Source organism: Vigna radiata, unplaced genomic scaffold, assembly GCF_000741045.1.
Source record: "Vigna radiata var. radiata cultivar VC1973A unplaced genomic scaffold, Vradiata_ver6 scaffold_70, whole genome shotgun sequence".
Lineage (NCBI taxonomy): Eukaryota > Viridiplantae > Streptophyta > Magnoliopsida > Fabales > Fabaceae > Vigna > Vigna radiata.
Genome location: NW_014542367.1, coordinates 991,967 through 1,009,123, shown reverse-complemented (window position 1 = coordinate 1,009,123; position 17,157 = coordinate 991,967). Strand labels below are relative to the sequence as shown.

Sequence of the window (17,157 nt, the reverse complement as noted above, 5' to 3'; positions counted from 1 at the left end):
AGTTTTATAATTTTATAATTTAATATATTTATAACCTTTTTATTTTATGGTTTTATAATTCTATAATATTATAATTCTATAAACCCATGATTACAAAATTATATAATTATAAAACAATTATGTTGGTAGGGAAGGATAACAAATATATTACATTCTCGAGCAAGCATGGTGACAAAGAAATAAGGAGCTTTAAGATTTTGCATTGTGTACAAATCTCAGCATTAAAAATTTAAGGAGCACTTCAATTTACACTTTCAATTGGGATGAGAAAATATTGTCGGTCCAATAAATAGCCATATCTTCAAATTAGTTCAGTATGAATGTAATGATAAAAAAACATAACATCTATGGTAGGTATAGAAAGCTCCCACCACCCTTCTGTAGTTGCAGTTACAAAATACAGCTCATGATAGATTCATTCATATATTTAGCTTCACACGAAAGTGGAAATGCCAAATCTTGGTAGCTTCTAAACTATAAGCAAACAGTTCTCCATATTTGCAAAGGATACTGTCATTGGTGCTGCTCATGCTGCGGCCTTTGCAGTTGAGGATGCAATCTTTGATGTTCTTGCTGCTGGTGTGCATGATCACGACGCAGTTGCTGTGTTGTAGAAGATTGAATCAATCTTCTCATTCTCCATCTAACATATTCCGTTACCAGAGTATTCAAGCTGATTGAAATCCCAAATCCAGTGAATGAGGAGAGAAGAACTGAGAGAATGGCATTAACATTAAGCTACAAAAGTAAAAAGAAGGGTGTGTTACATAATTTAAATTTTGTGTACCTGCACCAAAATGACAAAAGTCCTACTTGGATAAAACTTTTCAATAAGGTGCAGAAACATTAAGATAGGTCAGAAACCAAATACTCTTACTATTGTGTAAAACACATGAGCAAACAGGATGACAATTGCAAACTGGAAGCAAGCATAGGCCCACATGTAACTACCGTTCACTGCAACCGAAACATTCAAGAGAGTTTACCCATGGTTGAAACAGAACATGATGAGAACAAAAATAACTTTGACATGCTAAGGAAGATAAAAGCAAGTTTACCCATTGTTGAAGCAATCATAGATGAAAGGAGTCCCAAAACACAGGAGAAAGGCAATGAAATAGCAAGGGCATGAGTGCCCATATCTGAAACCTGGTACAAAAAATATAGAGTCAGACATTTCCATCCAACAAAACATGTTTGGAGAAACAAGGAAATAAAGGGGAAGATGGGGCAAGACCATAGAGCATTATACTTTAGAGTATTGAAATAAATAATGCTTTACATTTTGTTTCCTTATTTTCTTAGTTTTTCCATTTTTTTCTAATATTTTATGATTTGTTTCCTTAATTGGTTAGTACAAACAAAGGTCAACTGTTTAATCATCACGTTACATGTTATTGTAATACATCACAGCACAAAATCTCATATTTCTAACATGGTATCTAAATAGTACCATCCTTTGTGATCCGTCCTACCAGTATCATGCTTGAGTTCCCTAAGACGTATTTTCTTTTCTGTTAGTTTTACTCTTGCTGCCCTCTTTTCTTAGTCAGTTGCAACTGAAAGGTTTAGTTAGTTTACAGCTCACCACTCTGGTAACTCACTGATCTTTATACAGGGCTTAAGTAACTGGGAACTACTTCACCTTTCAATGTATAAGTCTCACTCAGAATCGATAATACTTGTTTCCTCTCCATCTTATTACCCTATAAATTCAGGGATTACAATCAATCTACCTATAATAAAATACGAGAGCAAACCCTAATTACATAGACAATATTTCCCAAATTATATCATTAGAGTCAATCTACTATTTACTTGTCTACTTATTTAGTTAGGATTATTAATATAAATAGGGTGAATGCCTTAGGTTTTATTATCACATGACATCTTACTGTAATGCATCGAAGTACATAACATTATTGATTTTTTTTTTCTATTTTCTCCCCATTCCTAAACTTCCATAGTACCAATACAAGTATTAAATTGTCGAATAAATGGAATCTGTTTATGTGACATGGCATATTTCACTAATGAGTGATTTGACTAATACAACAACATTATAGATAAATTGCAAAGTGGTAAAAAGTATAAGGTGTTTCAATTTAAATTTCTAGGGTCTGATTTGGAAAATTTAGTATCATTGTTCAACGAGTCTTTTACTGTCACTCAAGTGATAGATGTGTCTATTTGATAGTATATATTGATGATATTGATCCTAGAGGAAGTGACCACTATGGCATCTACTAGATGAAACAACACCTTTGCCACCATTTTCAAATCAATTATCTTGATAAACTCAGATATTTTTTGGATATTGATGTAGCACAATCCAACTATGGTTTGTTAGCAAAGGAAGAACTGAAGTCAAGAATGTTTTGATGATGAATTTAACACTTTGTATTTGAAGTTAGAAGAATTTGTTGTTCAATTTAAAGCTTTTGTAATAAGTCATTTATAGTTGTACATTAAACTTAGCTAAGAAAGATACACACCAGGTTGCGTAGACCCTCATCAGAAAACATTATTTTATAAAGGCTCTAGAATAATCAATTATCACAAGTGATAAGGATTATCCCAGTTAATTCCAAAATTGGCAAAAAGCCTATGGAATATCGATTATCACATAGAGACATGATTTTTTGAAAAAGTCTCTGCAATAATCATTTATCACTTATAATAATCAATTATCAGTGACAGTTACGAAATGACTCTTCTAACCAACTTTCAAATTTGGGTCTACAAAAACTTTGCCTCCAAAAAATTTCGAATTATTAATTCTTTTTGAGATGTTTAGTGCTTTTGCTAAGAAACTCTGTGTCCTTTTAGAAAAGATCTTGAAATACCTAGTGCTCGCAGAAGGAAGTGTTTTCACTAAGTGTGTGTAAGTGACTATGTGTTTTCACTAAGTGTGTGTAAGTGACTATGCACAGCTGTTGTGGCTAGGATAAGTTGTCCATCCTTTTGTTTGTCAAAGGAAGTGGTATTCATCTCTTGTGTCTTCAAGAGAGGTGCTTTCTATCTTTTACTCTTTGTTGTTGTAAGTTCTGGTTATTTTTAGTTATTAGTTAATCTTTAGAGAGATTTACAGCTGGACATAGGATCTTGTGATCCAAACCAGTATAAAATTGTTTGTGCAAGCTTCTCTTTCCCTACACTCTTTAACTTTGTTGCTCTTGTTTAAAGTAAACTATTCTTATAAAATCAGTTTATAAAAAGAGAAAATTTTTAAAAGGCACAACTTTTACAAAGTAAACCAATTCACCCCGTCTTGGTTGTATCTACACATTAATATTTTGTTGTGCGATTCTAACATGCATTGTTATATCATAAAGAAAGTATGCATTAGATATTTTAGAAAACACTCGGTTGATGAATTCAAAATTTGTTGACAAACCCACGCATCCTAATACCAAACTCCAACCAAATCAAGGGGAGCCTATTTTAGATCCTGACCAGTATAGAAGTTTGGTTAGTAAATTAAATTACCTTACAATTACTCATCCTAACATTTCCACTGCAATCAATGTGGTAAGCCAATTTCTCAATTCCCCATGTGAAGATCACGAGAATACAATCATTTGTATATTAAAGTATATTAAAGGATCTCATGGAAAATGTTTGTTATATGGTTCCAATAACCATACAAAAGTTGTTTGCTATTCAAATGCTGATTAGGTAGGATCTCCTTCTAATAGAATATTTACTTTCGGGTATTGTGTCTCCATTGGTGATAACTTGATCACTTGGAAGAGTAAGAAACAAAGTGTTATGACAAGATCTAAAGCAAAACCAAAATATAGAGCTATGCCCTTAGTCACTTGTGAACTTGTTTGTGTTTAAGCAATTGCTTAGAGAGTAATAGTTTAGAGATGTCCCTCATGTCTTTCATGAGAGGACCAAACACATTGAGATTAACTATTTCATTCGAGAAAATATTGTATCTGGCGACATCAAGAACGATTTTATTATTTTCAATCATAATTACATTCTTCTTACCTCTATTTGTAGCAATCTAATCTTCTAGAAAGGGAAATAAGGAAACAAAATAATTTGGAAGATCATACACATGTTTTCTCTAATTACGAAGGTTCTATAAATATTTTTTCTAATTACAACACCAAGGATCGGCAAAATGCACTCCGTTCGAAACAGTGTATGGTCAGCCTCTACCTGCTCTAACACGTTTTGTACCAGGCGAGATTGCAGTCGAACAACAATACGACTTGCTTGGTAAGACTTAGGGTTTTAGATATTAGAAGGCTATGTGAGACCGAGAGTAGCACATGCAAGAGTTTGCAACATGAGTTCCCTCGTCGGAGAACAAAGAGGGAATGCGACAAAGTGAAAACGCGAGGCAAAACCCCAGGGGTTGGTTCCTCTCCTCCCCACGGCTGAGCTGGATCGTCGTCGACCCATTGCGGAAGTGTACTACGAATCTAGTGAGAAAGAGAGAAGACGAAGATGCTATGGAGGGTCAGAACAGAGAGATGGAGGTCTGGCGAGACGACCGGATGTGGCACGGAATGATTCCGACATCGGGAGGGTGGCTCGTGACAAACACACTACGGAAGCGGACTAGAGAGAATCCGTGTGTGGCAACACGTGCAAAGGCTTCTAGGAGGAGGATTGCCAGGGTTGAGTCACACTCCTTGAGGCACGACTAACCCTTGTCTTTGCCAGAGAAAAGTACAACGCCAACAGCAGTGAACATTGGACAGATGTGGAACGCATGGCGGTAGATGGTGGCGGATAGTGGGAAACAACTAAAAAAAGCACTGGAAATATTTGATATTATTAGGAGAGTCATTGAGGCAGAAAAGATGAAATTTTTAAGGTCACCAGCGACAACAAAAACAGAGTAGGAAGAGACTCAAATAACCTGCTCTGATACTAACCTGAGATTGAAACTATATAATAATTCTTGAGGGCTTGAAAAATCCCTCTCACTCTCATTCTATATATAAGAGAGTTTTGATACAAAATAGGATAGTTCTGATACAATAATGATAAATAGAATAAATACTCTAACATTGCTAAATAGAGTAAATATTCTAAAAGAGGCCTTTCCTATGAAATTTACTCCTACTAAATTTTTGTGCAATCCACCTCAAAGCGATCTGAATCTTTCTATTTCTCTTTGTAGAGTTTTTATTTTCACTATAGGTCATCACACTCATCATTGAAAATGTTCACAGTTAAGGGCCTCTCTAGACATTCCCTGTTCTTAGCTTCTTGCCAGCAATGTTCTCTCAAAGGTGACTCAAAGATATCGTAGAGTAATCTGTGATATTTGGGGTTAATCAGGTTCTGTTTGTTTCTGACAATATTAACGAGAGTACAAAAAAAATGCTTAGTTGGGTTAGATTAGGGGGTGACATGATTCAGTCTTTACAGTAGTAGGGTGTCTATTAAAACTCAGTAGCCACACTGCTATACCTATAAATCTGCAGACTTCCTAATTCATTTTATAACCATTCCAGGCAAAAGAATTTGCCTCTACAGCAGAAAATATTGATCGTGGAGAATGATTGACATGCATTGGTCCAATTCCAGGACAATGAATAATGAAATAGTCAAACATATCTTAAAATTATGAGTGTCATGTCGAAAATTTCTAGCTTTGGGTAATTGCATGTTTGGTGTTCTCAAAAAAATTACACTCCTAAAATTGCTAATTTTCCAAACAATTTATATTCAAGCCAGTATTTCAAAAAGTTCGTGACTTTTTGAAATTTTTATGCAGTAACTACCAGGATACTTAGACTACCCTTTAGGACAAATTTCCTGTGCTTGTAAAGGATCCGATTTTCGTATAATTAATGAGAAAAGGCCAGCAAGCCATAAAATTTTACCCTACAATAGCTTGAAACTTTTTCCTTCATCCTTTCTGGATTGAATGTTCAATTTTAAGCTTCTTACAAAATTGTATAGACCTACTCAACTATACAAAACTAACTTGTCAATTGAGCATAAGAACCATTTATATACTATATTTTAGTATTATCTCTAAGCAACCTGGGACTTAGGTTTTCCCCAATACATCAAATGTGTCCAGGACTACTGTTTTGGTACGAGTGTAACATGGTGACTGACCTTTATAGTGAATCTACAATACATTCCAATATCAAATTACAAAGTGATTTAGGTCTAATACAATTCCAACTTATAAAGTAAGGATTTTGTTCTGGTATTATTTCTAGTCAATATGAAATTTCCGTTTTTTCCCAATAAATCTTATAATATTAAAGAGTGTCAACACAAGGCTACTTTGTTAGCTTCATTTGCATAATACAAGCAAAAAATTATCCGACAATTTTTGCCAGTGTCACCGAGATCAGTAGCATACCAGTAGTTCCTCAAGAAAACAAAAGTATGCAAGCATGCTGACCAAGATAAGTACTGATAAATCCTGCCATATCCTGCACGGTACATTATGATTAGAATAGAAAGTCGGAACTAGTCACTGATTTATCACAATTTTGTACACATGGCAACGCATTGTTTCCTGACAACTGCGAGACATTGTTCAAATTCAGATATAACTTCCACATATTTTATTACACAACTCATCAGCCAAATACGAAGTAAGCTTTTTGGTTGGTTGGTGAGTTTTGGGACTTTCTCCATAGCCTAAAGCATTTCCCTTCTTTAAAAATAACCAGTACATCCATTGAAACCTATTAGGAGATCATTACTATTATTATGCTTAAGAGTTTATAATACAATCCTATTACGGTCTGCTTTAGACATACAATTCAGCTTTCCCCATAACTTCAAGAGTTTGTAACACTGGCCATAAGCCAATTACATATGGATTAGTCTTTCTAACTAGTTTGGTGAAGCTTGGAATTTTCACCATAATTTGGAGCAGTCTCATTATGAGCTACAATAGGTTTTCGAGGATTAAATATGTAAATTAACTTGCAGCTAATGAAACCTAAAAACCCCTACAACTGGTCTTCGTGTCAAAATAAAAATTAAAATAATGAAAACTGTTGTTGGAACTTATTGTCCTAGACGATTTTTAAGTCTAGATCACAAGATCCAACAATTGAGTCCAATAATTTTTCGTCTTTCCTATGTTAACTTGTTGGTTTGATATTGAACACAAAATTACCGTATCATTTTAGAAATTGAATTCACCTATAAGAAGTCACCTCTATCTGCTGTGGTCGTGGTGCATTCATTGGCTGTGGAGAAACAGTTTGAGGATTAGAAATTTTCAAGAGTGTTACGGGGAGGTTAAGGACTTCTTGCTTGCAGACGTCACAGGTTTTGTTTCCTTTGATACTAAACCACTTTATTGCACAGTCTTGGTGAGCAAGTGCAAGCTCACCTTTACAACTGCATTCCATCCTAAGAGTATTACCTCCTTCTGCAAGCTCTACCAAACAAATCCTACAAACTGCGTCTTCCTCTGGAATATCCTCAGAAGTATCTTCAACAACTGGAAATGAAATAGTGTGAAAATACTAGGTTAGGAAATAGTATACAGTTTCCATTCTCCTTTCATGCATAAGCAATGTTCAAATAATCCAAGGAAATATAACCTCTACGGAATGCTCATACAGCATCTTCGAAGATATCAAAAAAATAAATAGTATGGTTTGATGCCATCTTTTGTTAGAACATAATGGGGACAAGAGGCATCAACATCCATGTTTGCAATATGTGAACAATGAGGCACATGACCACAGAAGCAGAGAACAGAAGGCAAAGGTAAAAGAATAGGGAAATGGAAAAAATAAATACAAAGTTACTGATAATTTCATTACAAAAAAATGCCTGAGTTTAACCCAAAGAAGAGTTAGAAAAAGAATATAAAATTTATTCAATAAGTTTAATCGTGAAAACAGAATAAACTTTACGACAAACCATTAAAACACCTTTGCTTCAGAAAAGGAGAATTCTAAATTAGGTTTCGTTGCTGTTGTTATTATAGAGTATTCTAGAATAAAGAAACTTTTGTACTTTTATTATGATATGGTTATACTATAAACAGTGAACAGAACTACTATTTACTGCTTATCTTTCATCTACCATTGCATTTAGCAAAATTAAAACCTTCAATAAATTCTTTGGCAATTCTATTTCTCGTTATGGAATAAGATGAATGTGGATTATCTGCAAACAGAATACACGGCACATTTACGATTTAAAATACTAATCCAATATCTGTAAGACAGTCACAAGTATAAAATACTTCCCTAACCCATAGAGAAAGCCAAATCTGGTATAAATTTCAAGAGTGGAGAGCTAATAAATAAATTCAAGATATGTAAAAGGGATATTCACTACAAAGCCTGAAAATGTTGGCAAGTTACTACTTCAGGGACTGTCATGATTTCAAACAACTGTTTCTGCTTTGATTCATCCACAACAATCATTTAGATTTTAGCCAATAAATTGGCCACAAATAACAACAATAAATTCCAGAACAATATTTCAATTTGAGTTTCATTATTCAGTAGTCAACTAAGATGCATCCATCCAAAACTAGATACCATCCAAATCTACTATTTCTCCAAATCTACTATTTCTCAAGTTCTATCGCTCCTTTTCTATAAAAGGTAGGAAGCATTACTATCCTCAAGATCACATATTAAACAAAACTTGAAGGAACGGCTATCAGCAGCTTGGATCACTTGATACATGTAAGCATGGGCACTTTCTTGAGAATCTACCTCACACCTTCACTTCAAAAGAAGAGAGTACTCAATGTTTTACTAAGACTCTAATATTAAATTATTACTCCTATCTTTTCCTTCCTCTACGGATCACATTGCTAATCTTTTATGGTTCAGTGTCTTAGAAAAAATATTGCATGTTGTAAGATATATTATCTTTATTTTATATTTATCTTTTATCTTAAGTTAATTTGTTATTATTTCTTATTTGTATTTTGGACTTCGCCCATATTTCTTCTATTATAAATAGAGAACCCTCTGTGTATATTTAACACAAGGGAGATTAATCTCATATAGTTTTCGCTATATTCAATATGGTATCAAAACTAGCTTAGAACCTATATCCTAACGATATTTGTTGTTTGTTGGGCATCTTGTTTCACCCGTTATGGGACCACCCATTAATGTCTAGTCTCACGCTCGAGATATGTATACCTCGGCATGAGGGGATGTATTGGAAGTCTCACTTCGAGTAAAGATAAGGCCAATTTAGAGTATATAAGTGGGTGGAAACCTCACCTTACAAGTCGGTTTTGTAGGGTTGAGTTAGGCTTAAGTCCACTTCTTAACCGCCATCGTTTACCGTGCCATTACTGGAGTTCTAGTTTCGATCGACAATCACATGGTTTTGATTGTCTCGGCAGGCGACCACCATGTCATCAACGACGCCTTTATGATCGAGGTTGCTCTTTTTTGTTTTTCAGGTGCCTTGATTGGAGAATCTTAGAGTTTTATGGATTCTCTCTCTGTTCATCCATGACTTCTTCCTCTGTCGTCCCTTCTAACCTCCCTTTTGTCACTACTGCGTTTAACCCTTCCGTATACGCTTTCTCCCATGGAAAAGATGGTTTTTGGATTGTCAACCATGCATTCCTCAACAGCTATTTGCAAGAAGAGATTTACATGGAACATCCTCCCAGATTTGTTGTTCAGGAGAGTCTTTTGAGTTGGTATTTCGTCTTCTAGGTCGTCTAGTAAATCATTAGTAATTTGGTGTCACTCGAGTGTAAAAGCATATATTTTCACTAAATTTTATGAATTATATTAGTAAGAAGTTTGGTACACAAGATTTGTATGTACTAGCTTAAGGGAGAGTGTTAGATATATTAATTTTATTTTATATTTATCTTTTATTTTTAATTAATTTGTTATTATTTCTTATTTGTATTTTGAGCTTAGTCCATATTTCTTCTATGAATCTCATATATAGTTTTCATTGTGTTGAACACTTGCCAAACACTTAAGTGTTACTTTTCAAAAAAAAAAAAAATCCTAATTAAGATACCTAGAAAAAATGTAATATAGATTCCATATATGATGAAGATTACCAATCTCTGATCCGGAAGAATTCTGAGTTGAGATGCCTTCGCCAGTTGATAGAAGTGATCTTGCCGAAATTACACGAACCAACCTTCTAGAATCTGCACGTCTTAAATTAGCGGCTTTGATATTAACCGGAACGGAAACCGATCGAGTAATGTGCTGATTTACTTCCATTTTCTGTTCAGAATGAAAATTCATCATCAATGCAACATATATGAAGCATCAAATACCATGTATACGAAAAAAAAAATGTAGAAAAGCTTTGTCTATGAGTTAGCACCCACATTATTTAGATTGGTATGAAAGTATTTGTTTTGAGGGCATGAAACAAGAATGGGAACAGAAGAACCATACAGTTAAATCAGAATCACACCCTGGATGTCTTCCTTGTACAATCTCTGCACCTGAATTTGCAGTTGGAGTAACTGGCAATGAATGTGTGGCTTTGCTTGATGAAGCAAACAGAATCTTGTTAAGAGAAAGGGACCTTGAAGTTGAAGGCTTAGATGTTGAAGGCTTATCCACAGGACAATCTGATGGTAAGTTATCAGGAACAATAAGAACTGTCCTTTCACTATCTTGTGAACCATTCTTAGCCCTAAAGCTCCTCTCAGAGAGCAAACTTTTCATAGTGGACTTGACTCTTGCTGAATTTGGCCTTGGGGGAAGTCCTCTACTGGAACCTGGACTTGATATCAATGTAGGACCATCTGTCTTTGTGAAAGAGGATAATGCATTTTCCACTGACCTTGCTGGTATTTGCAGAGAGGAGAGATGTGGTCTTCTGGACTCTAGAATCAAGGAGGTACTGTCACCTATCCCATTTCCAGCACAACACTAAAAAAATAGGGCATCAAAACTATTTCACTGTAAACTAACACACATAATGAAGTAAATGTTTTCCTTTTTCCAAAGAAGGAGAAAAGAAAAGGCAAAATTCTCCTCTACCCATATGGTAAAAAAATGAACTTTGCATTATCTTGGTCCCTCTGTGGCTCAAACCAAATGAAACCCATTTGGTGTGAAGAGCAATCATGGCACAAGTAAAAAGGGGTTTCAGTTTTCACCATGGAAGATTTCAACAAGAGGGTTTGGCAAAATCACCTGATGATGGTGATGAAGAATAGCAGGATCTGCTGCCTCACGTTGAAGTTCAGCAACTGCCTTGTCCATCAAAGACAGATTCTGAGAAAAGTAAAATGGTAGTTCTAAGAAGAAGGGGCAAAACTGAAGTCATTGATAATGATACCATCACCCCTCAGATGCAACAAAATAGAATAATGGTGTTTGCAGGAAAGGAAGAGGAAAGAGAAAGGAATGATGGGTTGTAGCATGAACAATGTGCTAACTAAAGTTTCGAGAATATTAAAAAAATTGAAATTATGATTTTTTGAGAATTGGAACGGCAATTATTATCATCCGCCAACCTGTCATTTGTCCCTTTTATCACACTTCCACTGTCTTTGTTATCACTTTCAATTTTTTCAGACTCCAATCTTTTCTTAAACTGATTAAACTACTTCCAAATTTAATCATTTGAAGTATTAATAAAACTATTTTAATTCTAAAACATACATTTATAAATTCTTAATGTTAAAAGTACATATAAAAATTTAAATAAAATATAATAATTTAATTTAATATTCATTAATTAAAATAAGTTTACATGTAAAATAAATTAATTAATTAAACATCTACTAGTTTAGCTTGAATTTTATTTTAAGAGATTAAAGCTGCGTTTTTTTTTTTTAACATTGATTTTGTATTTGATCAGTTTTGCATCGCAACTAAAGGGAATCGAAACATGTTTATAACGATAACATGAGCCTGCTATAATAATAGTCTTTTTCTTATCCTTTGATAAGTGAAGCAATAGTAAAACTAAAAGAAAATTGATATAATGAAAATAGAGGATATAAAAAAAAGGTAAGGGTTTGTGCGGCTCAGGTTGAATTAAATTAAATTTAGTTGTTGATTTGGTTATTTTTGTTTTTTATTAAGTTTGGGTTTAACTTAGTTTTCTAATTTTAAAAAAATTAATTTGACTTTTTTTTTTTGTTAAATTAGTATTAATGTCATGTATATATCAACTCATAATTAAAAAAATTTTAATTTGTTTTTAATTTAGAAAAAAAACATAAATTATTAAGTATTAAGTAATGATCGTATTATGTGATAGTATATTGATATGATGTGACACTAACATGTGTGACAAATATACTAATATGCAATATTATCACGTAATATTATCATGATATGATAGTTTATATTTTTTAAACAATATAATTAGGAAAATTGAAATTTTTTTAACACGATCTAATTAAACCTTTTTAATAAATTAAAAACTAATCAAGACTAAAATGTAACGATGAGATGAAAATTAACCGATCTATCAAATCACATCTAAATAAGTAATTAAGCCAATCTTTTAACTCAAATATGCGAAACAAATGTGTTTTATTATTATTGGCTAATATATTATTAATATTAATATTTGATTTTTTTTATTAATTATATTCTTCTAAAAAAATATCTGAATGGGCCGTATGCTACTTTATTTATTTGGATGTTATTTCTTTCACCTTCGTGTTTCCACCTTGCACCTCTCTGTATTTTCTGTATTTTCTGTAATTTTTTTTATATTACCAAAATAACTTTTTCTTTTACTTTATTTTTTACTTTTTAATCCTCTTTAATTAAATAATCTTAGATTTCTACTTTTCTATTTTCTGTTTCACTCACTAACAGGAACACAACACTCCCACCTCCTCTTCTCACCTAAATCTGTTTCCCCTTCTCACTCACCTAAATCCGTTTCATTTTTTTTAACCTTTTACTCCCAACTCTCCCAATCGTCCTCTTTTATTTATCTATGCATTTCGCGTGGTGGTGCTATGTAGTTTTTGGTGTGTGCAGCAGTGTGGCTCATGTGTGCGGCGAGGCGGCGAGTGTGTGCGGCGGTGTGTTCGGTGGTGGTGCTTCGTTTCTGCCTTGGTTTAGGAGAGGTTAGTTTCTACGTCTCTTCTTCCGCTTGATAGGGAAGCTTGTTTAGTTAGTTTGTTCATTTCTTCTTCCGCATGAAGCATGTTCTGTAAATGTATGTTGTTGCTAGTTTTCTGTGTGCGGGTATGAGGAGGAAGATGTTGGCGTTGACGCTGCGACCTGCTCGTCCAAGCTCCTAGCCCTCAATCTCACTGTCATTAACAGTGACAACATTTGTGGCGTGTTCGCACTCACTTTGATGTTGGCTCGCGTTGGAACTTCCACTAGAGAGGTTTTCCTGTCTGTATTCTCATCCAAGGCCAAGGAAGGGATACAAAATCTGAATTGGAATCGATTTTTTCAATCGGATTGGCGTGGATCGCAGTTGCCGCTTCGAGAGCTTCGTTCTTCGTGCCACGTGGGAAAGGGGAAGAGACATTGGAGGTTTGGAATTGGAGAAGGAATAACAACACTTGGGCGCACAAGAACAAGTGTAGAGTGGCGGTCTCGTGGCAGAGCATATCGCGAGTTGAATTGATGCTATTTTGAACTGTAAAAACTAAACTTTTGGCTCTCTGCCTTTTAATTTTGTTTTTGGCTGATGTATTGTTGGTTGAGATTGTGTTTCTATGAATGTTGAGGCGTAAGGCTTGAATTGGTGAGTGATGTTTAGTTTATTTGCTCTTATCGCGTATCACAAGTGAAAGCTAGAGAGGGATAGAAAGTGAATGGTTAGTTTTGTTTTTCTGATAGGAAGTGAATGGTTAGTTTTGTTTTTCTGAACTGAAAATAATTAATATCTTTGGAAATAATAGTTCAAAGGTTAACTAGATCTTGAATTCCGTTTCCGGATGTCAAGATTCGTTGATGACTCTCATATCCACTAATTTGCATGTGGTGGCAGAGGAAGTAACTTCCTAATCTTAATTTGCGGCAAAACAGATGTGGGAGAAGAAGAGACGTACTCAAAAGTTCAAGAAGAAAAAGGTGTAAGGAGAGAGTTTAAAAGTAAAAAAAATTAAAAGGATAAAAAAGATAAAGAAAAAAGTTATTGTTGCAATAAAAAAAAATTGAAGAAAATTAGAGAGGTGAAGGGAGAAAATGGAGAGGTGGAGAGAGGAATACCCTATTTATTTTTATAACTAAATATTGACTGTTTACCGTCACAGTTTGGTTACAAATAATACAATCGACCCTACTTTTAAACTTTTTATTCTATTTTATGGTTGTGCATTTAAGTTTAAAACAAATAAATTGGTTTTTGTGTAATTCAATTTTCAAAGTAAATTAATATTAATAATGATTAATATATAAATTTAATAAATCACAAAATTAAAAAGAAAAATTATATTTGTGATAATAATTAATCATAATAAAAATTTGTTGATAAAACTTGAAAAGTATTATTATAGGTTTTAAAATAAATATTATAGTTGGAAAATTTAATTTTAATCATAAAAATTTATTTTACACAAAAATTGTTTTATTTTTATTGAAGTACAATATTTATATAAAAAATGGAATTTATATAAAAGTAAATGTGTAATTGAAGACCTTTAAATATTTATATAAAAATAATTTAATTTTTTATTATTTTAAAGTTAAAGGTACATGGAAGAAAAGTAAATGAAATTAAATAATATAAGTGTAATTTAAATAAAAAGGTATAAATTTGTCAAAAAGTAGATTTTAGTTGTTATGCTTGTTGTTGTAACTATAACTTTTAAATTGTACGGTAAGTTTCTTCGAGTAGTTTCTAAACGACCGGTCAACAAGATAATAAGTCAGTCATCATGCTGGGCCATAATCGGGCCAACCCTGACTAATGGGTTGAGAGTCCATCTACAAATTAAAAGGTATTTCACTAAAAATACTGAAAATCAAATAACGCAATATGGAGAATCAAATAATATCTAATTAGAGATATAAAGGGAGCTGTTTATGGGTAATCAAGTAAGTTAGTTTATATTTTATTCTGTTAATCTTATATCACTTCAAGGCCTATAAAAAGAGAACCAAGGACACCAAACAAGGTACGCTTGAATTCATCACTCTTCTCACTTTCGTCATTGTCACACAACAATTCCTCTATCAAATTTTCTCACTCTGAGCATTGCCTTGCTGAGAGCCGACAACGCCCTACTACAGACGTTTAACTTAAGCGTCGGAGTACCTTTGCAGGTACCCCCCCTCTCGGTCAAAGCTTGAAGTGCAACGAGCGGTTTGAAGAACGTGCGGCGTTATATTGAGAAAGTCAACGATCCAGTACTAGAAAGTAGCAGAATCTAGGTCAGTGTCTCGGTCTCAAAATTTACCCCGAAACATTTTGGCACCCACCGTGGGGCCGAGACTTGAGGAATCCCAATGGTAACCACGAGGAGTATGGAAAACAACAACCCCATGAACATGATCAGAGAGTTGCAGGCCAGTTAGAAGCATAGGCGATGCGAATTGAGGTGCAAGCAAAGCAAGTGGAAGAGCAGACTCAGATTATACGTCAGCAGCAAGACACACAACAGAAACAAAATGAAGAAATTGCCCGACTGAGAGCACGGCACCTAACTCCTGAGATGTCCGAAACTCAGGAAAACCAGAATAACGGACGCGACAGACACACGCCTCCACGGGATGATCGATCACCCAACCCATTGCTTTTACTGAAGCCGTCATGCAAGCCCAAATGCCTGACAGACCTCCTCCACCCATTGAAAGGTTTGATGGCACTTCTGACCCGGAGCACCATCTCAGGAACTTCATCGACTCCATGGCTTACTACTCCAAGAGCGACCCGGTCAAATGCAGAGCCTTCTCCCAATCCATAAAAGGAGAAGCCCTGAAATGGTATTACACTATTCCCCCTAACTCGGTTGACAGCTTCCGCACTGTCATCACCTTGTTTAAAAAGCAGTACACCATTAACCGGAGAGACGAGATAACCCCCACTGGACTCGTCAATATAAAACAAGGCAAATACGAGACTTTGAGAGCGTTCGTACAAATATACAATGAAGCAGCAAGACGAGCAAAAGGTGTTAACCATGAATTTATAATCGGGAATCTCCCCAATTGTCTAAAACCAGGATACGTCTCGGAACACCTATTTGTCAAACAACCCAAAACGATGGAGGAGCTCCAAGAGAGGTTGACCGAATACATCAAGATGGAAGATCAGAGAATCTCTCGCAGAAAACAACCATCAGAAACCTCCACGAACGAAATCACAAAAGAAGTAAAGCGCCCCCGTGAAAGAGATCAACTGCAAAGATTCCTCCGAAGGAACCTATCGGTGCCGTTAGGTCCCCACTATGACCATTATGCAAAACTCAACACATCAAGGGAAAGGGTATTTGAAAAAGCCCTACAAGCCAACCTCATTTTCGTACACAAACGACAGAAACCCACGGACGCAGATGACACTAAGGTCTGCCGATACCACGATAATAGGGGGCACACTACCGAAGGATGCCAAGGACTAAAAGATGAACTGGAAAGGCTTATTTGCGCAGGATACCTCCGAGAATTCGTACAAGAAAAAGCAAACCTAACAAGGCGCTCCCCCAGAAAGGAGCCCATTCGAAGAAGTCCGGAGAAAATTCGACCAACAGACCGTTCGAGAAGCCGTTCCCAAGGAAGAGCACATGATAGACCAGCCAGGGGTCGCATCGATACGATCTCTGGAGGGTTTGCCGGAGGGGGAGCTTCATCCTCAGCTCGAAAAAGACACCTGAGAAACTTGCAAAGTGTCCACAATGTGAGTCACCCACCAACTGTCAATGCCGGACATCACGTTCACCAACGCGGATTTCCATGCCCCTGATCCAGACCAGGATGACCCTATGGTCATCACCACACGGATAACACAATACGATATTAGCAAAGTCCTGATTGACCAAGGGAGCTCAGTCAACATACTTTATTGGTCCACGTTCCAAAAAATGGAATTTTCTGAGGATATCATCGCCCCCTTTAATGAACAGGTCGTAGGATTCGCCGGAGAAAGGGTAGATACTCGGGGATATCTGGACCTACATACACGACTAGGTACAGGAGAATGCTCGAAGGAGTTACGCATACGATTCCTATTGGTAGAGGCTAATACTGCCTACAACGCTCTTCTCGGACGACCTTGCCTGAATGCTTTCGGTGCGATCGTGTCCACTCC

The 17,157-nt window shown here is 35.3% G+C and overlaps 2 protein-coding genes across 3 annotated transcripts; one reads left to right on the top strand and one right to left on the bottom strand.

Annotated features, from left to right (window-relative positions):
• Positions 1-202: 202 nt before the first annotated feature.
• Positions 203-11,369, bottom strand: LOC106779983. 2 transcript variants are annotated; one of them, XM_014668206.2, is made up of 8 exons: positions 11,118-11,369; positions 10,368-10,850; positions 10,019-10,190; positions 7,147-7,450; positions 6,350-6,422; positions 1,059-1,149; positions 878-957; positions 203-738 (listed from the first exon to the last, which is right to left on the bottom strand). In XM_014668206.2, the coding sequence occupies exons 1-8, from the start codon at positions 11,184-11,186 to the stop codon at positions 514-516; spliced, it is 1,497 nt and encodes a 498-aa protein (XP_014523692.1). In that variant the 5' UTR covers positions 11,187-11,369; the 3' UTR covers positions 203-513. The 2 variants fall into 2 exon arrangements, with proteins under 2 accessions (XP_014523692.1, XP_022632498.1); XM_022776777.1 differs by having other exon boundaries at positions 10,368-10,828.
• A 4,294-nt stretch (positions 11,370-15,663) lies between these two features.
• Positions 15,664-16,812, top strand: LOC106779948. Its single transcript, XM_014668167.1, has one exon. The coding sequence runs from the start codon at positions 15,664-15,666 to the stop codon at positions 16,810-16,812; it is 1,149 nt and encodes a 382-aa protein (XP_014523653.1).
• Positions 16,813-17,157: the final 345 nt, after the last annotated feature.